Raw genomic sequence first — 26,099 nt, forward strand, 5'->3', positions numbered from 1 at the left:
TGTAGCATAAGTATCTGAACTCCTGTTCATGCTGAAGGGACTGGAGGAGAGAAGATGTGTGGCTGGTGCATGAGACACTGACGGTACCACCATCGGTTCAAATTTTGATTGTGCTGGAACCGACAGATCCCCGACTTTTTGATTTGGACAGTACCAGTGGAACTGGCAGATAGAGCCCTAGTTTTATAGGCTCAAGAGTCATGGCCCTGGGACTTAGTATATCCTAAGTCCTATGGGTTGAATGAGCAGGTGTTTTTAATTAAGGCAGAGCTGTATCAGTCATTTTCAAAGCAGACTTAAAGGGAGACCTGCTTTTATGCTTGTGTGAGTGTTCTCTGCCTTCCCAATGAGACCCTGATGGGGGGTTTGTGGGTATGGACTCCCTTACACCAGAGTCGGACCTTGTGGTGGTAGGTGCATGCTGTATCGCTTCATGCTGATGTACTGTGCGGGGTCCCTGGGCGTGACTCCGACTTCATGGCCTTCTCCATTAGGTGCTTTCTAAGCCACAGTGCTGATGGTTGTCACAGACCGAGAAGGAATGGGGGCAGGACACACAATTTTTGAAACCTAGAGTTCTGGGCAAAGTCCAGTACCCATAACAGGGTATGTGTGTGTGTGGGGAGGGGGGAAGATAAGGGTAAGGGAATTCCCTAGGGCAGGGAATATAACTAGAAAAAACTGCTAAAAAGAGACGTTACTCACCCTGTGCAGTAACTGAGGTTCTTTGAGATGGAGGGAAGTTGTTTGGGCCTTCGACCAAACCCTCAAAATTGTTGTTTTGCTGAGGGTTATTGGGACACAGACAACTGAGGTGGAGGTGGTTGATGCCTTGGAGATCTCTGCCTCTGCCATTGTGTATCATATTGCCTCAGCTGTGTGTAGGGGGAAGATATTGTGCCCTGGGAAGAACAGTATCTATCCTGTTCTTTTCTCATTGCAGGTGTATATATACCCAAAGTACAAAGGGTTGCCCGAGATTCCCTCCAGGTGTGGAGGGTCTCATCCCTCTTTGTGGCGAACAGCTCAAAGGGGAGGTCCTCCATCGTAGATTGCACCTCCCTGGGGAAGCCAGAGAGGTGGAACCATGATGCTTAGCGCACAACTAGAACAGTGGCGGTGGAGCAAGCAGCCATGTCTGCTGCATTTAAGGATGCCTGTAAGGTTGTTCTGGCAAGAAGATGACCCTCAGACATGATGGTTTTGAATTGTTCCCTTTTGTCTTCTGGGACGTAATCAATAAAGTCCATGAATTTAGAATAATCTGAGTGGTCATATTTAGCCATCAACGCAGCGTAATTGGAAATCCAGAATTGCAGAGTTGCTTCTGAGTAGGCCTTGTGGCCAAAAAGGTCGAGTCACTTCCATTCTTTGTCATATGGCGTGGATCAGAAACTATGTTGTTTACCATGCTGACTGACTGCATCAACAACGAGAAAGTTTGGTGCTGGGTGAGAAAATAAAAAGTTCATTCCCTTTGAGGGGACACAGTACTTTTTATCCACTCTCTTACAGATGAGGAGTATAGTTGCCGGGGTCTGCCTTACGTCTTTGACTGGTTCCATCAGCACGTCGTTTACAGGAAGTGCTATTTTTGAAGCAGATGAGGTATGTAGAATACCTAGTAGTTTATGTTGTGACTCTGGGATGTCTTCTATAGGGCTCTCTAGGGAATCTGTAATTCTCTTGAACAGCTCCTGGAAGTGTTTGAAATCAGCAGCAGCTCTGGGCACTGGAGGCATTATGGTCTCATTCGGGGAGAAGAGGAAATGTTGGCTGGGGGCCATCGTCTCCTGTTCCAAGGCTTCCTCATGTACCTCAAAGCTCTCCTCAGGGGGCTCTGATGGTGCTGCCACTGAGCATGGTGGGGAAGACCTGATCCTCTCCCTGTAGGAATTAAAGGGTCTAGGGTATTGTCCCCTGTATGCTGCCCAGGGGGTCCCAGTAAGGCCACTGCGTGGGAAAGGGCATAGGTGGTGATAGACAAGGGTGACCATACCAGGAATGGGTGCCCATCCTGTGTAAAGATTTAGTTCGCACAGCGGAGCCTAATGTGTAGTAGTTTGAATGGGAAACTAGAATGGGAATGGTCTCCTGGCCAGGATCAGATGCTGGGCGCAGAGATTTCTCCATGAAAATAGGTTTCAGATGCAACTCTCTGTCCTTTCTGGCTCGAGCTTTTAGGTTGCTGTAGTGAGAACACTTCTGAGGTATGTTTCTCTCACCTAAGCAGTGGACACATTGAGAGTGTCTGTCTAACATCAGCATTGCCTCCCAGCAGGAATGGCAACACTGGAAGCCCGGTGAAGCGGGCATACTGGAACTATGGCGGTTCAACCATATGGGTGAATGGTAACTATTCTAACAGGCAAAAACAGAGGTATAAAAAGAATTTTTTTCTAACAGAAAATAAACGGGGAAAGAAAGGGTAAGTAACCATAACTAATCTACTAAAACTATTCTAAGAAATTATTCTAAGCACTTAGAAAGTATCTGTTTTTGCACTGCTTGGAGCTCTGTCTCAGGCCAAGGACAGTTGAGAAGGAACTGAGAGGGGTCAGGTCATACATGCTAAATAGGTGCTGACAACAGCGTGAGACAGGGATCGTGTATGCACAACCCAGATGAGCACTGCTGCTGAAACTCTCTGATCAAAGGTGCAGGGGCGGACATTCACCTGAAGTGGAGCACCCACAGAGACACGCCTCAAAGAAGAACTATTAACTATGAAGAACTATAAACAAAATGCATTAACGGCAATCTTTGAAATATTTATAGATTCAAGGAAACCAAAGGACAGCTACAGACACTGGAGGTTCTGATCCAAGCCATGCAGCAATAAGCAGTAACTGGAAAGCTGGCCGATTTCCTCCGCCCTTTATGCCCTCGGTTGGAAATGCAAGGAGGGCAAGGGCGTATGCGTGGACCAATGGACACTGCTTGCAAGAATGTCTGACTCTGTGTGCATGGAGAGCATGCATACCCCATAGTGAAGGACCAGCACTCAAAGAACACCTGTTTCATTCCATTTTATATTAAATTTAATTTTTAAATCAATATGGGTGTCAGTAAATTTACACCCCTGGGGAAAAAATAACATCAAATTCATAAATTCATAGATATTAAGGCCAGAAGGGACCATTATGATCATCTAGTCTGACCTCCTGCACAACACAGGCCACAGAATCTCACCCACCCACTCCTGCGATAATAAACCTCTCACCTATGTCTGAGCTATTGAAGTCCTCAAACCATGGTTTAAAGACTTCAAAGTGCAGAGAATCCTCCAACTAAATTGCTAGATAGGGACACTTTTTTCCTGAAAAAATGCTGCTAAAATTAACAGGAAAGATTCTTTCTGCACAGCCTGGCCCCTGGAAGCAGCTGTGGCAGCATAAAAGGACAGGAGAATCCCTGGATCTGGATAGGGGAGAATTCTCCTGGCACAAACACTGCAAAAGCAGGGCTCTCACAGGTGGGGCCAATGGTGGGAAAGATGGGGCTCCAAGATATAGCACTACCAAGTTTTTGGGCAGGATTGCCAGCCATATGCAGTTTACTTTGGATTGACATAATGTAGGCAAGTTTAACTTGTTTAACTTTACTGTGATTAGTCCCACTGAAGTCCCACAATGCATAAAGTCAAGTAGGTCCATAAGTCTTAGCTGGATCAGGCTCTAAGGTTATTCATTTTTAATTCAAAGAATTAGTCATTAGAACATTTTACAGGTATTAGATTTAGTAAATTATAAACTACATTCTAATTACTTTAGAATTTCTGAAGCCACGAGTAACCATTTAATTACCTTGGATTTTCATCTTTACAATCATCTGGTGTTTTAAAAATAAGCACTACCTCTTTTGTGGTATGAAAATGAAGGCATAGTTCTGGAGATTCTGCATATCCAGACTTACTTCAAATCTTTGCTCTATATAGTCTCCTTTTACTGTTTTTTACTTTTTTAAACAAATGACTGAAGTGCAGTGGCATGGATACGTAATTGTCATAATAGCAATTTCTAGTTTTTCTTTTCCTTTTCTACATTTTATAATCAAGATATAATTCAAATTTTTTTAGTCATTTTTTACTTAAGAAAACAGTCTCTTGATATTGGACTTGATTTTTCTTGCTATTTTGTCCCTTCATTTTGTGCACAGGTACATGTACACACACACAAAATGAGTGCTGGGCTCCCAGCATAGTCTTTAAAAAAAACTGTCTAAGCAAAAAACTTTTAAAATAATTTGCTTTGTAAAGAATCATAGGATAGTGTAATCTAGTTTTTGGAGTAGGGGAATGGGAGTCTGGACTCATTTTAATTGTAACTTTGCCACTGCTTTGCTGTGTGACCCTGGGCAAATTACAACCTCACTGTGACTCAGTTTGGTACCCATCTATAAAATGAGTCTAAGACATACTTCAGAGGTATGTTGAGAGGCTTAATTAATGTCTGTAAAGCACTTTGAAATCCTCAGATGAAATAAGTAATGTTACTATGGAATTACAAAGACTTTGAATTGAAATAATGAAAAAGTAGGTCAAATTTTGGAACTTGATGAAGTCCCTTTAACTATTCATCTACTGACCGCAAAAGACAAAAATACCCTTTAATTGAAGAGTTACTGCTGAGCTATTGTGCTAAAATGATCTGATATTACAATCCCTCCTACCTCATTTATAACTGTGGCCTCAGGAACCAGATAAAAATAGTAATTAATTATAATATGCTGTAATTTAAAGGGTGCAAAAGAAATGCTGGAAAGCAGGTACAGAAGGTATTTCTAGATGTAATAACTTAACTATAATACCGAGACATTAATTCTCATGTAACCCTCAAATTGTCATAGGTAAAGTGCCCAGCCTCAGAGAATTGCTTGTGCATAGGTGCCATGTAGAATTCCCCGAGAATCACCAGATCTTTTTTGTACTGAGTTAGAACTGCCAACAGTAATAATAGCTGAGAAACATCCACAACTGCCAACAGCACCTTTGTTTTTTTCAAAACCAGCATCAATGGAAAAGTTTAGGTTAAAGCAAACCCATAGTCATTTTAATTAGTACATTTATGCTTTCATGATCTAGTTACTGTATTATGAATAAAAGTATATATTAGTTCAAGCAGTGATACAGTGATTTTAGAAGATTAAGCATAAAAATGCATATTAACCTCTAGTTCTAATATTGTTTGAAGGTTGTCTAGCAAGAATGGAACATAGGATGTTAAGATAATCACTTTAACCTCCTTAGGAAAAAAAAGACAGTCCAGTTATGTTTTCTTTTTCTTCTCCAAATTCCCTGCTGAGCCGCTTACTTGCTGGCAGTGTGCTCAGACTGTCAGAAGAACTACACTCAGCTATAATTACTAATTTAATGTCATACTGGAAGTGCAGCACAGCTGTGAAAAAGAGAGACCACCAGGGAGTTCCACATTATCCCTTTCTCACTTAGAGAGGGCAAAACTGTTCAAGGCATGAATAGGAAATGCCCTCTATTAAAAAAAGGACGAATTAAGGAATAAAAAAGTAAAGAAGCAGCTGTCAGAATCTGACAACTATTGAAATGTACTGTTCTTTAAAAATTCAAGACATCTATAAATGTATGTTATGATACCTGTTGCCATGAAAGCAATGATGTTATTGTTAAAATATGTCTCCTAATATAAATCACAAGAATTGTGTGTCAAGGTGAAATCTAAGGGGTGGGATTGGATCACCAAAATATTTAAAATGACAACTTCAGAGCTTATCATTAACATATCAGGAGATTAAACAGGTGTGACAAGTCAAATGAAAGAAAAATTGAGAATGGTGCAGAACAATAAAATTCTCAAAAATTAGTCATTCCAGTTGGCCCCTCTTCCAGAAAAAAATAATTTTTGACTCATGATGACTATTTTATAGTAGAAAATCAGAGACAGAGGCAGAGATTGAATATGCTTTTCTTACTTATTTATTAATTTCCTGGTGCATTAAAGTTCTTGGCATAAAATTACCTCTTACTTAAGGCATTGTAATTGCTGAAGAAAGATGTACAGAAAAAGATATTGAGCATCACCACCATTTTGGTCAACATTTTTGAGGTAGGATGTCTAAAATTTTGAATCCCCAGTAAGATCTAGCTCTCCTGATTTTCAGAGGTGCTGAACACACCCAGTTCTGAATGATGTTGACCTAGAGTTCCCATTGAAATTGCATTTGAAATTATTTCAATTGGAGCGGTTAGTACTCAGCAACTCTCAAAATCAGACTCCTCATTTGAGTGCCTCAAATGTGAATTTAGGAGCCTATTTTTAGTCATCAACATTTGAAAATTTTACTTTCCTAAAGGTCTCATAATAAATCTGTAGCAAGGCCTGATTTCTTTGTCCTAAGTTTTCATCACAAAAAACTCTTGCCTCTCTCTAATACTTCCCTGTTCCTCAGATACAATACCTATGGATGGATTAAAAATACAGTATTAATTGTGAGTCTTTCATTCTGAATGTAGTTTCAGGGCTTTATTACTGCAGAAGGTGATTTTAATTAGCATCAGGATAAAACTTGACAAATAAGTTAGCACACCAGATAAGGGTGTGAGATACTTTTATTTTTTGGTTGAATCAGTTAAGCAACTTCTTTAAAGATACTTAACAGGAGAGGGCGACACATTTTGGTGATGTCAGAGGCTTCCATGAGAACTAACTAAAAATGGCTCATTTTTATTTTTAAACTATAATTTTTCAGACACTTCTACATTTTTCAAGAGTGGTTTGAGACTCTGCTCCCACCGAAGATGCAACCTTTGAAAATGTGGATGTAAATTTAGTTTTTAAAAAGGTATCATTTTTAGTTAAACTCTCTTGAAGAAGCATCTGACATCACCAAACATTTGTTTCCTTCCCCACTCAGCATCATTATTACAATTTTTCTAACATACCTTCTATTTTGTGGCAAAACAGAAAATAAGTAATGTTGTGTAATGTTTGCATTTTTCACTCATGAGTAATGTAGCCTTCACAAACTCATGCCAATATAATCTTTATACTACACCCAGACTTTGACCCTGCAATAATATCCACATAGGTCAACCTTATAATCCTGCTGGGTTCCATACACACGTGGGGTTCACCCACATATAATCCAGATTCTACTACTCTACTTAAAGATACAACACAAATATTTTGTGTAAAACACAGAGATTTAAAAGATTGCACTTTAAATAGTAACCTTCAAGTATGACTAAAATTACTTTGGGTTAAAACACTGCAGGACGTTAATGCATGAAGCAGAAGATACTGTCATTTAGATACCACAGTGATTTGGATCCTATAAGAATCTATGGTAAAGATCAATAGAAGATTGCAGTATACTCTCCTGGCCCTTTTAATTGATACAGCTCAGGCAGACTCTGGTGTTCATAGAAAAAAGGGTAACAGAATTTTCCCATTGATCAGAATAGTTTGCAAAACTTGGATCCATTTTAAAAAAAAGTTTAAGAAATGCTGTTCTTTCTGCGAAGCTTGGATTCTGCCTGAGCCATGCCAATTATTTTTTAAAATGTACATAGAGTGCTAATCTGACATTTTATCAGTGCATCACATTGCCTTTGAGGGTGTTGTAGCTGCAGAATATTTGGTCTCAGGCCCTGATGCTGCAGGTGCTCTCTGCTCACAACTCCCACTGAATTGGCTGAAACACGAGGCCTGCTTTGATCTACAAATCGACAAATCAGATTTCCTTTTGTGTTTTCCAAAAATACCATTTCAGCCATTCAAATGGTAACTGCAGGTTTTTTGGGCAGCATTTTTATTTGTATTTTTCAGGTTATCATCAAAGAAGGAAAAACTATTAGAAATCAATGGTGAAATCCTAGTGTTACTGAAATCAATGAGAGTTTTACGACAAACTTCAATGGGGCCAGGATTTCACCCTACATTAAAATAAGGATTATGGGCGGGATTTTTGAAAGTGCTCAGCATTGGTCTAATTCCACTCCCATTAATATCAATTACCATGGACTTCAGTGGGAGCAGAGTGAGGTCAATGCTTAGTGTTTCTGAGAGTCCTAACAGATACTAACTGTATTTGTACCAACAGGATATAGTATACATCACATGGGGGAATAAGACTCTCTACAACATGAGGGCACTCAGACTCCACTGAAATCTGAATATCCTTGATATTGTCTGATTTTATATTATCTCAGGTGTTATTTTAACACGCTGGGATGTTGTGTTTTTTTGCATTTATATTAAATTATCACAGTGCTGACAGCAGATGTCTTCAATGTGCACTAGCTGCCATTCCAAAACAGCGGAGGGTTAATCACTCAGGTTTGAAAACACGAGTGGTTGTGCTATAAAAATAAAAATAGACCAGAAAAATGAAGATAGTTCAAGCTGTGGTCTTGAGCGATCTCCTGCAGAAGAGAGATAAATGCAGATATTGGCTGTCATGATCATTCCAATTCACATTTGGGAGCTGCTAGATGGATGATGCTGAAAGAAAATGCATGAGGATCTGAACTGTCCAGTCATTTCCTCTTGGAAGGAAGAGAAAAATAATACTTAGCAGGGAGTTTCTCATGGGTCTAAAACAAAAGCCCCTATTTGAGTCATGACATGCCATTAGTAGCTTTCACCGCTACAGCAGCTGATCATGTCTGTCTCCAACTCATCAGTGCTGTCAGTGTGATTTACACAGGAGGGCTCCAAAGCCCAGAGAGGACACTGTAACTAATGCTCCATTTAAACAAAATACTTAAGTGGGTCCTGGGACAAAGCAAAACAAGGTCTTTGACCCCATGCTGCTATGTGATCCCACACAATGATATAATTCAGGAATTCCTTACAACTGGGGGAAGGGGAAGTTTAGAGCTTAAGTATGAAAACAAGAAAATAAGCAGATTGTATTCTTAATCTTTTCCAGTATTTTGAAATTCAAATGGCTAGGAATCAATTTACTAGGTCATATATAATATATAGCACAATATTCAGTTTCCTGTATATACCTGCAGCAATTGCGCCTATATCTATTCTATTCTATTCAATCAAGGCATTTGATTATAGATGTGAAACCATTAACAAAATGTGGATCAAAAATTTGTTTTGTAATTTAAAAAAGATATGAATTAAGTTTATTTTAAAACCAATAAGACTGAAGTGCCCAAATGAATTGAGAAGATACTGATGGGGAGAGAGAATAGAAGGTGGAGATCTTACTTTTAGAGAAACTTTTTCAGTAGCTGATGCCTAACTTGTACCCACAAAAAAATGAGTGGGAACCTGTCCTGTGGGTAACGGCTATAATTGTATATGCATACAAGTCTGTCATAGGATCACAGTTATCCACCTTGAACACAGAAATACAGGCTTTACTTGTAATGCTGAGGTGCCCACATTTAGTCTCTTAATGTTACAGTCACACGAGAAAGGATGTCATTTCCATCAAATGGATTATCCATAAGGCTACAGCATGAAAAGTGGCAAGAAAAAAGACAGGGGAAGAAGCAAGAGAAAACTTTCTGATAGCACAGTCACAACAATAAGCTTTTCACATGGCAGGAACAGAAGGAGCTGGGAAAAGGAGAGGAAAAAGGGAGGATAGGTGGAGAAGAGTAGGCAGGTTAGTTCACTTACCTCTGATGTCATAATCTCACCACAGAACAGTGAACTGTTTGTATGGCTTCAGTAGATGAAACAGAGTTGAGAAAAGAGGAGGAAAGAGCAGTAGAACAACAGAAGGGAAAGAAAGGTTAGGTGCACAAGAGCACCAATCATACTCGTCCTAAAATTGGTTAGCAGCTAGGTAACTGGACAAGAAATGCAAATTCACCATACCTTTTCTTTGTCACTGGCTTCTCTAGCCACAGTAGAGCCCTGAAACAGAAAGACTGGATCTAAAAATGTGCACATTACAGGAAATAAATTTAAAACTTTTAAGATAATGGACAAGAACTGGACACAGAATGGGTTGGCAACACTATGTCCTGAACTTGAGGACTATTTGGCAGAGACGTGGTAAAGTGGTAGTTTGGTAGTTCAGATAGTTTGGCCTGCTGCAATATTTTGAAGAGGATAGAGGAGGACACATATGAAGGGGAGGAAGTACGTTTAAATCACTGAGTGTTCTACAGCCATTCTCTTCCTCCTGTTGTGTTTTCTCTCCTCAGATCTCATCCTACTGCATCTTAGCAGGACAACATCTGGGAGGCTCATTTTCTCTGATAGATTTCTAATAGATTTCTAATTTTCTCTGATAGATTTTTGTATGCCTATATTGCTGTGTTGCCATGGGATGGAGAATATGTGATAACTATACTATTTTAAACACACTTTGTTAAGACATGCAGGATGCTGTACAAAGTGAATTACCGTGTAGTATTTAAAATATTAGAAAGTACAAACAAAAGCAATAAAAGCACCCTACAGCAGTACTATGAAATATAAAACTAGAGGGGCTCTAAAACTAAAAAGAAAAGCAAAAAAATATGGGATCAGCAGTGGTTTTACCAGGACTTTACCAGTGGGATTTAACTATGTATGATGAAAGGGTTTTGAATGCTGTTTTAAAATTGTCTTTGCTCAAACTAATGAGCAAACATGCTTGTGCATTCTGAGTAAGCAGCAAGTGACAAAAAAGGGATGTTCCCTGAATTGTGAGCTCCTTGGATCAAGGATTGTCCTTCTGTAGTGTTTTGAATGTACCTCCCACACAGAAGGCAATGCTGGAAATAATGATAAGGATAACAAAGAATGAATGTGTTGCTATAGCAGGCAAAAAACAGCCCCACAAGATCTATAAAGCGTACACTGGCTATATTTTTGTTGCATTGTGTATACAGCGTGGAGAAATGCTGAAAAGGAGGATACTATCTCCAGTGATCCTAAAAATTCATAGCCTTACCTTTCTCTACACACATTTTAAATCCAAATGTTTTATCTGAGAGATATCTGGGGCGCTGGATGCACAAAACAGATGTATGGACAGTGGCCATTAGCTATATTATATGGCAACTCAGCAGGGATTTCATTATACTACATCATAAGCTGCCAAAATAGTGAAAAAAGGCCCTTTGAATTAGTTACACACATTTTATTTTGTGTCATATCACTCCCACCCATTTCCAGGGGCTACTTGTCAGAAAGAAAGGTCAGTTAAGAACCAAACAAATAAAAAAGGAAAATTGTAAAAGCTAAAGTTAGAGGGACACTTGAAATCAAGCTAATTGCAACAATATCAATTAAATGTAGTTTTAGATACTGCCCTTGCCCCTTAATCTTGCCATTTTTTGTGATTTTACAATCACACTTTCGTACTTATAAAAAATATTTGTCTTTTCCCTCTTGCTGTGCAAAAGGCATTCACAAACAACTGGGGACACTGACTATATGCTGAATGTGGTCAAATGCATGAAGCAATCAAACTGGAAAAAATTTTACACCAAATTTTTGGGTTCAGTTTTCAAAAGCACTCAGTGTTGGCCTAACTGCTCCAACAGATGTCAATGGGAGTCACGAATTAGATGTCACTAATTTCAACAGGAGCAGAATTAGGCCAATGCTGAGTACTTTTGAAAATCCCACCCCTTGTCTCTAAGCTCTTTTAGCTATAGTAATCTTAGACGTCCCTTGTAACCCCAGGCAGAAAAATAGAAGTGTAAATTCTAAATTGGTGTGTCTTGAAAACTTTCAGCTACTACAGTGGACTCTGCTCCCATAGACACTGCAGGCATTGTAACATTAAACGAAGATAGAAAACAATGATTATTTTCTCTCTACTACTACTATGTCCAATGTTGCTATAAATCTGTCTGGAGAAAGTTCATCCTGACGAATAAACCTAGCCTCTGAAACAAGAATTTTCCCATCACCACCAAGGCACTTTTGGCCTCTCTTTCAACTGGACAAATTAATAGAAATACAGAGGTAACTGGAAAGATAACTAGCAACAAATGCTATTTATAGAAATGCTAAATGTGACTGATTTTTCTTTAGATTTCTTTTTGTTGTGTTTGTATATTGAGTTTGTATAAAACTAGGGTGCCCACATGCTCCTGCAATACAAATAAACAACACATTTATACAACAATAGGAGGTTCCTATTGGAGCACTCTAGGTAACCCTACAAACACTTAAAAAATGCAATAAATCAAAGAAGAAACACCAGTCCCATAATACATATACATAATATTAAATAACCAAGCAGCACACAAACAAACCAAATTCCCCATCTTTGGAACAAAGCTGATTATGGCACGTTGACTGCATGTCAACCCTAACCCTTACCCATAACTGAGATTGTTTTGTCTAAAATTAGACAAACTTGGTGAGTCATGAGAGAGGGAGGCATTCCAACTACTTGTTTGACAAGGAAGGTGATAGTTACAGATGAGCAAACCAGCTCAAATAGAATAAGTAATGACCTCAAACTTGAAATGCCTCTGTATTTCCAAGTTTTGACCAAGACAAGAATATAAAATGAGGAGAGCATTTCTCTTGGTATTTCCAACATGGACAAGCCAACAAGTATTGGAAATCTTATGATAAAATCTACTTTGAACTGATCAAAGATCATTGGTTAAGCATCTGGACTTTTGCATGTTTCTCTAAATTGAACCCTCCCCTAAATCTTTTATAAATCACCCATCTCTAATTCAGCCGATAGATTACTGACTCATTCTTTAAAATATCTTTGAAGGGCTTTGAATGTATTATTACATTTTCACAGTGGTTTTTAAGTTCAGCCATTAACAATTAGTTACATTTAGCAAACACTCTGTTAAACCACTTCCCTTAAAGCACGTATGATACAGCTTAAATAGCGTTACTTGTATAAAAATGTTTTCCGGTTTAGCTAACCACACATTTTCTTTATTTTAGAAGTAACCAACATAACTGATGAATAATATTCATTTAACAGATTGGATTGTGCTTTGCAACAACCAATGTCTAAAACACTCAACAGAATAGTTAACATTTACATTAGTGATTTTAATTATTTTAACAATTATTTAGAACCAAAGTTATTTCTTACCTTTAAATCGTATTTTCTATAAACAGACAAACGATGGCTAAACACATTTCTTGTTACAATCATATACATCTCAACTCCATCAACGGTAAGCCGGTACATGCCAAAAAACTGGGGAAGAAGCGTAATCCCATGACACTCTACAATATACTGCAAAGGACAGAAGAAAAAAAAGAAATTAATAAAGCTTTTAAAAAACTCAGATCCAGAGAGACAAATACATATACAGCATGTGTGTCGTGGGTGGATACACAAACCATTGAAAAACCAAAGTCTCCAAACACAATGCATCCCCACAAAAACCACTGTCATTGGCAAACCTTTCAAAAGGTTATTATACTTTCAGACCAGTGTCAAAAACAAAATCCTTTTTATATTAACAGCATTCCTTATAACATTCAGTTTCCTTGGCTTTTCAGAATAGGGTAGACTCTCTTTGTGTTTGTTGACAACACTGTGTGTTTTATTAGTACAAAGGACACCAAAATCAGCACAATTTGATCTCACACAAAGGAGAAATTGTCCTTTCAAACACTACCCCACTTTGTTTTATTCTCTTGTACTGGATTTTGCCTTTAGTCTGTAGATACTTTGGTACAATTTTCCCAATACTTGTTTAGTATAGTGTATACTTACAGTGTATATAAAAAACAAATAGTATCTGTCAATTCCTTTGTGCTAGTTCTCATGTTAAGTCGGCACCTCAGGATTACACAATCCACTTCCAGCAGGCAGAAAAAAAAATGTAGAATACATGTGCTTTTTATTTAGAGAACATTTCATCTCCCCACGTTCCTTCACAGATGGGATATTACCCCTGAAGAGAATCTGTCACCCTATGGACATAGGATGCTCCACCACAGTTCTGATATCACCTGCCTTCCAACTAGTAATTAAGAAATATTGTAGAAACAGTATTAAAGGAAGCATAAAAAATACAGAATTCATCAAGAAAAAAGTTATTTAAGAAGGAATGATAATTTATTGTGAAAATATGTTATCAAGTATCCAAACTAGAATAATCCAAACATTAATTCAAATACCTCCACCCTATTGCGTAGGAAAAAAGATATGAAGAAAGTTAGGCCAGTCTGGTATGAGACAACAAAAAAGGAGCTGATCATGTTCCTCTATCTTATTCCCATATAAGTCTCAATCAGAGGGGCCTAAAAAAAAAATAAATAAAAATATCCCTTATAGATGGGGAACCAGAGTGCTACCAAAGGCTTCTACTAAAAGCAGAAACAGCTACAGAATAATGAGTAACTTTCACCAAACACTAAAGCCTCTGCTTTTTGCAACAAAATAATCATCGTTGTCAGAGCATGGTCTTTTGAAATGTACGTGATTTTACACCAAGTTTCTATGGCCATGTCTACACTAGCGAGCTTACAGGTTACCAATGTAAGATAGCTCATATAGCTGTTTTATGCCAACGGGAGAGAGTTCTACCGTCGACATAATAAAACCACCTCAATAAGCAGCGGTAGCTACACCAGTTGGAGAAGCTCTCTCATCAACATAGCACTCTGCATACTACCACTTATGCTGGCAAAACTTATGTCGTTCAGGGGAGTGTTTTTTCACATCCCTGAGCAATATAAGTTTTGCCAACATAAGTGACAATTTAGACATAGCCTAAAACATTGCAGTTTAAGCCATTTGACAATTCTAAAATTCAGACTACAATTAGATTTGAAATTATGTCAAATATGCTTCTTATTAGAAATATGCTAAGTGCAGTTTTCTAGGAAAGTTCTTATCAGATTTCAAATCAATAAGGCCAAACAGATTGGTGCCTTTCTCGTGGAGCTCTGCAGATTTTCCAATTCATGAGTGCTCTGCTAAAATCTAGGGAATGTCTCTCACTCATTCTCACTAACTCGATATTAGGTTTTGGAGACACTGAAGAAAGAAAGAATAAAGAGTACTTGTGGCACCTTAGAGACTAACAAATGTATTTGAGCACAAGCTTTCATGAGCTAAAGAAAAATTCTGTTTACATTAAAATTTTAGTTAACTTTTAGGAAAAATTTCAAATGGTCCTGAAAACAATCCTATCCATCAAAAACTGAAGAAAAATAAGGAAACAGCAGAGCTGGAAACTTACTATGAGCTGAACAAATTATGTCTTAGAAACTGAATCACTTTACGTGCCAGACACTACAAGGAGACTGAAGATAAAGGCTCAAAAGATGATTTAATCAGTGCACAGTGTCTAATATCTCAAATTCTGTATCCACTTGATCAAAGGTCCTGAGTTATAGAGGAAAAATTGTTGATTACAGGATTGTCATTAGCCTTGTAAGCATGCTACACCTATTATTGGGCATATCACTCATTTTAGCCACAAATATATCTGTTACACACAAACCTAGTATTATCTTCCAGATTTTAACACCACAAATCAACATTAGAAATACTAAAATTGAGGTAATAGAAAACTTTAGCCTATTTAAAAGTCAAGTCCACATCATCAAGCAGCATCTTCTATTATTATGTTATGTTCATCATTATGTGCCCAATATATATTGTAAAGGCTAATGTCATATTTGTGCTTTACCAAGTTGGGAGTTGTGCTCATAAAAACATTTTCTAGATGCTGCCTCCACTGGGATGATTGTTTTCCATGATGACCCTAAAAATGAAATATCCACTTACAGAAGAATTTCTGTGCTGGAGAAACTGTTCATGGGCTGTTCAACTGTTTAAAGGGAGAGTGGTCAATCCATCTGAAGTACTTATGGCCCATATTACTATGGTATCTGAGAGCCTGTGTGGTAGGGAAGTGCTATTATCCACAGTTTACAGATGGGGAATTGACAATTAAGGGCTATATCCACAAAGGTATTTAGGCACCACTGATGTTCCCAAAATACCCGTTCAGCTGCCGCCTATCACTGCAGACACACCTAAGTTTCTGCTGATAAAGTCCCAGAGGCACCCAAGTTTCCACTGGTAGGCATGCACAAAACTGCTTAAGTTCTGACTGTGCAGAGCATGCCCCAGTACTGGTGGGATTCTCAGGTCCGGTAAATGCCTAGTTTATCTAACATGAGGGACATGATCCTCTAGGCATATGCTGAGCAGGCCTAGTCCGTATGTAAGACAACAAAGGACTTTTTGGGGCATGCTGGCTAGCAAATGTCCCCAAATAGCCCAGTTGTTAAAGCAGTCACCTAAGATGTGGGACACCCAGGTTCAAATCCCTACTCTGCCTAATTTGAAGCAGGGACTTGTACCCAAGTCAACCATCTCATGGTGAGTTCCCTAACCACGGGGCTACTGAGTCAACCTCTCACTTTTGTTCTCTCTCTGGCCAAATTAATATTTAATTATTTATACAAAGTGGAACTGCTTCAGTAGAAGAGACTGAGAAAGACTACCCACGAATATCCAATAGTCTGGTCGTTATGCTACTCAATTGGACTGTGGGAAATCTGGGTTCAAGTCCCTGCTTCAAATCAGGTGGAGATTTGAAAACAGGTCTCCTCACCGCCCAGGTGAGTGCCATAACCTCTGGGCTACTGGCACAACGGGGTCTTTCTCCCATATAGTCTGAGCTTCTGTATAACACAGGGCATTGAACTTCCCCCTAATAATTCCTATAGATACATTTTAGAAAAACATCCAGTCTTGATTTTTAAGTGCCATTGCCAGCAATAGAGAATCCACCATGACCCTTAACAAATTGTTCTAATGGTTAGGGCTGTCATGGATTCTCCATTACCAGCAATCTTTAAATCAAGATTGGATGATTTCTAGAAGATGCACTGTAAGAATTATTTTGTGGAAGATCTATAGCCTGTGTTATGCAAAAGATCAGATTAGATTATCACAATGGTCTCTTCTGGCCTTGGAATCTATTGAGAAAGGGCTGACCTGATTTAGGTACCTAAATCCAGGAAAGGATTAACAGTTGTGAATCCCAAGCGGTGATCGGTACCTTCCTCCAGCCTGGAGTTAGGGGCCTAACTTCCTCTGAGAGGCTGAGTGTAGACCACACCCCTTTCCTCAGCATTTCCTACTAGCTAGTTTAGGTAGCTCCCCACTCAGCTTCCCAACTTCTGTGAATCCTTTTAGAAACCTAACTTTCTCCAAACAACGTATGTGGAGCATGGGTGCCTAGCTCAGGGCTGTCTATTCTACTGGGAGGAAGGGTACCTAGGAATGAGGTGTTGCAGCACCTAATCCCTTTGTGTACCTTGCCCTAAGTGATTTGCCCAAGGTCATACAAGAAGTCCACGACAGAACAGGGACTTGAACCTGGGTATCTGGAGTCCCAGGCTACTGCTCTAACCACTGGAAAATCCTTCCTCTCCTAGCTGTTAGGGCATGGTTTGAGAGTCAAGAGACCTGTGTTCAAGCCCAGCTCTGTTACTCGCTGTGTGACCTGAACAAGTCACAAACTTTCTGTGCCTTAGCAACCCCATCTGTAAAATAATGTTAACACTGCCTACATGCAAAGTATTCATGGTAGGACTGCTTAATTTCAGTGAAACAGAAGACCTTCACTCCTTTAACAATAAAGGCTAATTCTTTTTTTAAAGAACATTAAAAAAATTACATCAAGTAGCCTTGCTAAAATATTGATAATACTTAGCTAATAACACAATTACAAGTCCTTATGTGTATAAAATCCATTTTCTTATATGGATGTTGCATGAAACAACCTACTATCCATTTTTCTTATTACTTTGGATAGATGATTTTTCTCCTAGACTTTCTTCACAGCAGAAGGGTTGTATTACATTTAACAAAATAAAGTACCATCAACATAGGGGCACCTTTGATCTTCTGTGCATCCAAGTATTGTTTTCAAATAAGCAATTATATGACCTTTTTCTTGAACACAAATCTTAAAGGTGAAATGAGTAGCAAATGTTTGTGATCTTAAATTCTCCTTTCTGAGCTATATAAACTAAGTTTCTACGTTCTTCTCGATCTAAAATCTCTCTCTGACTCTTTTTGCATTAGAAAAAAAAAAGAGATCCTGGCTCTCACCCTTCTTTAAGGATGACTTTGGTGAGCTCTTAGGTGGACTGGAGTGGTGACACAGGATATATAATTGCAATGGTGACACAGGAAGAATAAATCGAGCCCTTTCCAGATCTTTTCTAATATATAAAGAATGCCTCAAAAAAAAAAAGTTTTCTGCAGGACGACTTTGGTAAAACCAGCCTGATATCACAGGTGGCTGAATCCTGATCCCTCAGTGCCTGAGTGGGGAAGAGCTGTTGATTCCTCCGCAATCTAAGATTCAACATCCCCTTCTCACTTAATTATGTACTCTGCAAATGCTAATTCTGAATGTACTCTGTATTTTCTATTTCTACCTTGTTATCCCTTTAAAATAATTATATTTACAAAAAGGCTGTCAGCAAAGTGACCAAAGTTATAGTGGTCTTAAATTATAAATTGCTTAAATAGCAATAGTGCAGATTAAAGCAGCCATAGGAGGAGAGGGGGAGGTGTAAATTGATTAATGATGTAACTTAAAAAATATTTTGAAAACATTAAAGAAGCAACGGTAGACATTGCTCCTTTGTGCTCATCCTTCGCTTTCATTTCCTGTTCCTAGACAGCAGAAAACAGATCATTGTATGGGGGGGGAAAACAGGTTAAAAATCCTAATCTTGGAAAATTTAGATCAGAGAATTATGTTATAACAAATTACTGTCTCTAAATTAAAAAAGGAACCTTACACAAGTTTACACATTTGCTCAGGATACAGTTGAGTACTATTCTTTTACCAAGCCCTAGTGTGATAGAATTTATTCCACTGATGAACTATTTAACAGGAAAATTATCTGATGGGCATGTAGCTGAGCCAGGGAAGGGTTTCATTAGCTGAATTACAAGACAAACACAGAAAGCAATGAAAAGTTAAATGCAAGAGATATCTGCTATTCATCATGGGTCTTGTAAAAGCTGTGAAAGATGCTTCTCACTGCTAAATCATTTGAGATTTAAATGAAATTGCACTCATTTAACTCAATTTTTCATGAACAGTTCTGAGGCACAAGTCCATGACTCTCAGTCCTAAATCTCAGGTTGTTACAGATACGAGGCCTCAAGAGAACACAATATTTAGTTTTACATATCAATTTGAAAGTCTGGCTAGAGAACCATCAACTTTTGTGTCTGTCCAGGACTCAGATCTGATAGCAGGAGCCTACACCCTAACATAAAACACTGATTTATGATAAATGAGCTGCAGGTGTAATACCTCTGGAATGCACAACATTCAGGGTAAATATTTAACTACGGGTGAAATCCCGGTCCTGTGGAAGTTAATGGGAATTTAGCCATTGACTTCAATGGGGCCATGATAGAATCCCAAGTATTTAAACTAAATGAAGTAACATAACAGATGTTAACTGTTCAAATGTTCTTTAAAGCTCTTCTGTGGTCTTTTTTTTCCTTCCCTCTCAGAAACAAGAATTCCAGTCCAGTAAGTAGTAATTAGGCTTAGCCTTACTTTTCTGGTTCTCCTGATTTTCTGTAGCAAGGCCATTTTTACAGAACAGGAATTTTAGTGTAAGCACAAAGGGCCACATTTTGTGTGGAAAACATCCTGTGCAACCTCATGATTTGCATGGTGTTCAGGCAGCACAGAATTTGGTCCAAAGTCTTTAGTTTTTTCTCTACTTCATGCAAAGCCCCCACCAATGGTCCTTCATGGCAGAACACCTATGAACCGTTTCCCTTTGAAAGATTATAAAACACACACAGAATCACACTAATATTCTAAAGAATTTAAGATTCTTGACTTAAATTTTGGATATAAGTAACTCAGCACATTGTATTCCTCATTTTACTATTTTGCTCCAAAAATTACCCTTATCTGCTCTGTGCTTCTCCAATATGTTGGTTACTCCGTCAAGAACTACCCATCTTGGGTTTGTCGAATAGTGGGGTAATTCATTCTATGGGGAGTGACTTCTAAAGCGCACTAACATGTTGCACATTAACTGGTCAACATAGATGCTACAAGTGCACTCTGAATGTTCCCTAGTATGCTTTACTGAAGTGCTGTTTGAAATAGTACTATGTTAAGCGCACTAAGGAATTTTTAGTGTGCACCAGCAGGGTCTACATTGACGAATTCATGTGCAACACATCAGTGCACTTTAGAAAGCACACACTATAGTGCACATTAAATCCTCATTGTGTTGACAAGCCCTCAGAGTGATATCAGAATACCCTTTTTACACTTACAGTAGGACATACACAAAAATCAAGTACAATTTGAATGAAGATTTCTCTTTTCTTTTCCAGCCTCCTATTTTACAAGTGGCTTATCCCAATTCCTTGGCTGCTAATCATCATCATCCTTTAGTTGAAAAATTTTCTCCATCTCCAGTTTCCCTCATCTGTGCTAAAAAATTCCTCCTCCACCACCACCAGCAATGCCTCTCAAGCTTGGACTCAAATCCTCGATTCCACCTCCAACACAATGAATTCATGCTAGCTCCTGAACTCCAAACAATCTTGCACCATGCCCTGGTGTGGTTTGCCTTCTCTCACCTATTTTCTTTCACCTACCTTTCTATCATCTTTTTTCTTTTCTAACCTCTGTCTGACTTTGGGCATGTTTCTGCTTTTATTTTCTATTTTTTTTGCTGTTGCTTTTTATCTGGTTTCTTTGTTCTCCTTCCACCCACATCCAGTCTTTTCCACTCTTCCATACCACTGCTGCTGGGCATTCTCCCTCCCTCTCCACTGCACTGCACAGTGCTGTTCACTACAGGCTGTCTGTTGCCATAGAGACATCAGGCAGTGTAGCAGGTACCACTGGTATGTACAGTTACCTGGGGAAAGAGAGAAAATATGCAGTCAGCAGAGGCAGCTACTCATGACGAGGCCAGAAGGGTGGGTATACCATAGAGTAATCTTGTGCGCCTTTATCCCAGAGGCTTGGAATCCCTATCCATAAGATATCTTATCTGCTTCTTGTGCTCTGAGCTGGCTTCTAAGTTTCTGTCATAGTGACTTCACTAAAATCTCCTCCATTCTTAGCACCAGTTGTCATTAGGTCCCTTCATGGACCTGATTTTATAGAAAATCTCAATGTACAAGCAGTGTTCGTTCACCTTACACACTCCAGTGTCACTCCTGACCTACTTCTGCAATTATGTCATCACCCCAGTCCTTCATTCACCCTCACGGAGCCTGGGTGTTTACTACTCCTACACCACTGGCCGGTAGCAATTTAATCTTTGGAGTAATCCTGGTACATCTGGAGGAAGATGATGTCTGGGTTCAGTCATATTTAGAAAACTGCCTCTGGTAGGTCCAGTCCTAGCAATTTATTCCACTTGACACTGTCTATCTGCCCTTGGAAACTATGGTCATTGCTATATCACTTGATAAACCCAGCCAACTGCTCCCTCTCTCAATCTCACAGAACTTAAAATACTGCAATCAACTCCAAGTCTCTCTTCTAGTTATGGAGCCATCTCTTTTTATGTCATCACAATGCTTCCAGAAGCTTCTCATGTGTTCCTCCGGCCTTCCTTCTTATTCAGCCAATCTACAGTCACATTCCCAAGTAACATTTTTTCCTCCTTGTACTTTTTATTCTGTGTTGGCTTTTGAATGAGCCTCAGGGATCATTCTGAATTTATGTGCTGAGCTAGTTAATGACTCAGACTATGCACAAGTTTAACAAACTTTTTTTAAAAAAAATTCTATGCTAATACATTCAATTAGAATTTGACCATCTTTTGTTCTGTGTTCCTACAGAACCTAGCACAATGGGATCATGGTCCACAACTAGGGCTCCTAGGTTCTACAGTAATACAAATAATAAACTATTGTTTTTCAGTACTCCGACAGAGGGGCAGGAGGGAAGGTAATGGAATGGACATGAGCAATACATCTCGAAGAACAACAGTTATGAAAAGGTAGGTAACCATTTTTTCTTCCAGTGCTTGCTCACGTTGATTCCATTCTAGGTGACTCGGAAGCAGCATCCTCAGAGATGGGCTCAGAGTTCACAGTCTAGTGGCTTGCAGTACTGCTCTACCAAAGCCAGCATTGTCCCGGGCCTGCTGGGTAAGTGCGTAATGGGACATGAATGTGTGGATGGACGACCAAGGGGCCACTCTACAGATGTTTGATAGGCACTTGAGCTAGGAAAGCTGCCGAAGAGGCTTACACCCTGGTTGAGTGCGCAGTGACAATCACTGAAGGTGGCACCTTTGCCTGATCGTAGCAACAGTGAATGCAGCCAGTGATCCACGAAGAAATTATTTGAGCGGACACTGGACGACCTTTAATCCTGTCGGCAACCGTGACGAACAATTGCGTTGACTTGCAGAATGGCTTGGTCCTTTCAATGTAGAAGGCTAGCACCCTCCTGACATCTAGGTAATGCAAGCTATGCTCCTCCTCCGACTTATGCGGCTTTGGAGAAAAGACAGGCAAGTAAATGTCCTGGCCCTGTATGAAACTGTGGGACCACCTTGGGCAGGAAAGCTGGGTGAGGCCACAGCTGGACCCTGTCTTTGTAAAAGACTGTATAGGGTAGTTCCAAGGTAAACGCCCTCAGCCGGCAGGCAGATGTTATTGCAACCAAGAACACGACCTTCCAGGAAAGGAGAAGGAGAGAGCAGGAGGCCAGAGTCTCGAAGGGGGACCCCATGAGCTGCGACAGAACAAGATTCAGGTCCCACAGAAGGACGGGGTCCCTAACGTATGGATAGAGGTGCTCAAGGCCCTTGAGGAACCTGGCAGCCATGTCCTGGGCGAAAACTGACCTACTCTCAAGAGGTGGATGGAAGGCTGAGAGAGCAGCCAAGTGGACCTTGATAGATAAAAGGGTCAGACCTTGGAGCTTGAGATGCAGAAGGTAGTCCAGGATTAACTGCAGCAAGGCCCATTTGGGCCAAATACCTTTATCCGAGGTCCAACAAGTGAACCGTTTCCATTTGGCCAGGTAGGTCACTCTGGTGGAGGGGTTTCAGCTGTCCAACAGGACCTGTTGGACACCGGCTGAGCACTCCTGCTCCTCCACATTTACCCATGCAGCAGCCAAGCCATCAGGTGTGGCGCCGCCAGGTTCAGATGCAGAAGACTGCCATGGTTTTCGGACAGCAGGTCTGGCCTGACAGATAGCTGTAACGGAGCAGCCACCGAGAGGTCCAGAAACATGCTGAACCAGTGCTGGCACAGCCAAGTAGGCCATGTCTTGCTTGATCTTCATGAGGACGCTGTGAATTAATGACACGGGGGGAAGTCATACAACAGAGCCCCCGATCACGGGAGTAGAAGAGCATCTGACAGGGAGCCTCTGTCGATCCTCCAAATCGAACAGAAAATTGGGCATTTCCTGTTCTGCTTGGACACAAATAGGTCCACCTGGGGCGTCCCCCATCTCTGGAAGATGATGCTGACCACTTGCGGATGGAGGGATCAGTTGTGGAGAGACAAGACTGTCCTGCTGAGGCCATCTTCCAAAGTGTTCCTGGCCCTGGCTACGAGATGGATGTCATGTTGTACATGGAAGTCTCAGAGCCTGAGGGCTTCTTGGCAAAGGGCAGACTATCTGGCTCCACCTTGCTTGTTGATATAGAACATAGCCGCTGTATTCTCCGTCAGGACCTGGACCACCCTGCTTTCTATGTGAGGGAGGAAGGCTCGGCAGGCCAGACGAACCACCCTGAGCTCCCTGACGTTGATGCGTAGGGAGCAATCATGACTCGACCAATGGCCTTGCGTGCTTTGAAATCGCCCACGTGGGCTCCCCACCCCAGGTCCGAAGCATTGGAGACTAGGGTCACTGATGGGGACAGAGCCGTGAAGGGAACGCCCTTTAACACCCATGCAGGATTCTGCCACCAGGTGAGTGACGACAGCACTTGGTCTGGGACCCTGATCACCTGGTCCATGCTGTGTCTGTTGGGGACGTAGACCGAGGCCAGCCATGCCTGCAGGGGCCTCAGAGTGAGCTGCACATGTTGGACCACATAAGTGCAGGCCACCATATGGCCCAACAATCACAAGCACATGTGAGCGGTGGTGAGAGGGTGGCTTTGCATGCAGGAGATGAGGTCCGCCATGGCTTGGAACTGAGCCTCAGGGAAGAAGGCTCTGGCCTGAGTAGAGTCGAAGACTGCTCTAATGAACGCTATGCATTGCACTGGACTGTTCCCTCCACCTGGCTACGTGGCTGCTTCTAGGTTCGGACACTGGGCAGCTATATGCCCTATCTCACCACATGCATAACATCTGTACCCTGCTCGGGGAAGCCCCCTATTTTTTGGGCTGTTGGGCCTTACCCCCTGAGTCTTTCTCCTCCAGTCCCCAACTCTCCCTGCAATCTCTGGCCGCTCTTCAGCCTCCTTCCTCCCCTCCATAGTTCTGCCCGGGTCTATGGCAACTCGGGCCCTCGGCACAGAGGCTTGCCTCCTATTTCAGCGCATTCCTTCCCTGGTGGTCTGAGAAAGTTCTTGGGCCGCTAGGTGTCTCTCTACGAGAGCAACTAGCTCATCATAGGAGGAGGAATCATTTTCACTGACCCACCCTTATATGTCAGGTGGTAGCCCTATCATGTACCTGTCCAAAACTATGACTTCCACAATTTTCTCCTGGCCATGGGTCTCGGGGCACAGCCACTTTCAGGTTAGGTGGATCAGGTCAAACAGCTGGGACCTCAGTGCTTTGCTGTCCCGGTATTCTCACTCGTGGAATCGCTGGGCCCTTATAGCTGTCATCATGCCAGACCTCGCCAGGATCTCCTCCTTCAGCTAGGGGTAATCTGTAGCTGATTCTGTTGTCATGTCAAAATACGCCTTTTGGGCCTCCCCACACAGAAAAGGAGCCAGAATACTGGCCCAGTGGTCTTGGGGCTAAGCCTCCTGCAGGGCTGTTCTCTCGAACATGAGGAGATACGCCTCTATATCATCGTCCATCATCATCTTCTGCAAGTAGCTGCTGACCCGCAGGGGCTGGGTCCCATGGGAGCCGTGCGTCAGGGTGGTCAGGGCCTTTAGCTGGTTCACAACCTTATGCAGGATGGCTCGATCCTGGGCCGCCTGGCTCATCAGTAATTGATTAGTCTCCTGCTGTATTTGCACTGACTCCTGCTGGGTAGCCATCTGAATCCTGGTAGCCTCTTGTTGGGCCGCAGTGGCCTGCACCAATGCCTTCAATACATCCTCCATTTTTTCCTTCTAGTTGGGGTTGATTTACTCTGCCATGAGATGGTTCGCCAAGAAGTCTCACTCAGAGGATCCCACCCCTGGCACCACATGTGGCACAGCACCTTCTCGGTCTCACCAGCCTCAGCTGTTTTTAGCCTTGGTGAGATGGCCTTGGGGTAAAAAGTCCCACTTGGCTGCCCAGGGGCAGTCTGCTCCTTCTCTCAGCCAGTCTTTTAGGTTGTTTTTTCTCCCTTATGGGAGGGAATGCAGCCTCCCTTCCTGGTGAGGCTTGCTGTTTTGCTGCTCTTCACCTACTGGCAGCTTGACACCCCCCCCCCCCAAACAGGGGAGGGTTAAAAAAGGTCTCATGAAGACCTTAGTTGGAATCAGCTGATCCTAATTGCCCTCAGGTAACTAACTCTCTCTCAGCTGAGCCTAATTGATCTCTGGTAACCCCTTCTCAGCTGAACCTGATTGACCTGTAGTCACCCCTCTTCAGTTGATAAGGAGGAGGGACTTTTACCCTTCTGGGACTTTTCTACCCCACCCTTGCAGCAGTCTGTCCTGAGTTTATCACAGTACATTTTGATTGAGGGTTTGCATTTTCCTGCAAGCTCTAAAGTTTTTTCTATACTAGAAAAATTACACTTTTAACTAAAATGATTTAAAAAATGATCAAGTTAAACTGGTGTAACCCTCTAATGAGGCACACAAACTAAATCAATTTAAAAATAAATACGGTGCAACTTTTCTAGACTAGATGAGGCTTAACACCTCATGGCTGCTGCAGCGTCTCGTGTTTTTTTAAACTCTGAAGATCTTGCTACCCCACAAATAAAATGCGTGTTTACCTTTTCCTTACTCACTTGGTATTTTTTCACTTTTAAAATTAACAGAACATCAAATTGCCTTTTTGTAGAATTATACCGCAGTGATAAA

General features: G+C 40.9%; 1 protein-coding gene across 4 annotated transcripts in view; it reads right to left on the bottom strand.

The window, feature by feature from the left end:
- The window catches only part of PIP4K2A (phosphatidylinositol-5-phosphate 4-kinase type 2 alpha), a 194,785-nt gene that overhangs the window by 27,578 nt on the left and 141,108 nt on the right, over positions 1–26,099 (bottom strand). For all 4 annotated transcript variants that reach the window (XM_048837914.2, XM_048837915.2, XM_048837917.2 and 1 more), the window contains 2 exons: positions 13,015–13,161; positions 9,819–9,857 (listed from right to left, as the gene is read on the bottom strand). In XM_048837914.2, coding sequence (XP_048693871.1) covers positions 9,819–9,857; positions 13,015–13,161 — 186 coding nt within the window. The remainder of the gene's footprint in view (positions 1–9,818; positions 9,858–13,014; positions 13,162–26,099) is intronic.

This window comes from Caretta caretta, chromosome 2 (genome assembly GCF_965140235.1).
Source record: "Caretta caretta isolate rCarCar2 chromosome 2, rCarCar1.hap1, whole genome shotgun sequence".
In the NCBI taxonomy this organism is placed as follows: domain Eukaryota; kingdom Metazoa; phylum Chordata; order Testudines; family Cheloniidae; genus Caretta; species Caretta caretta.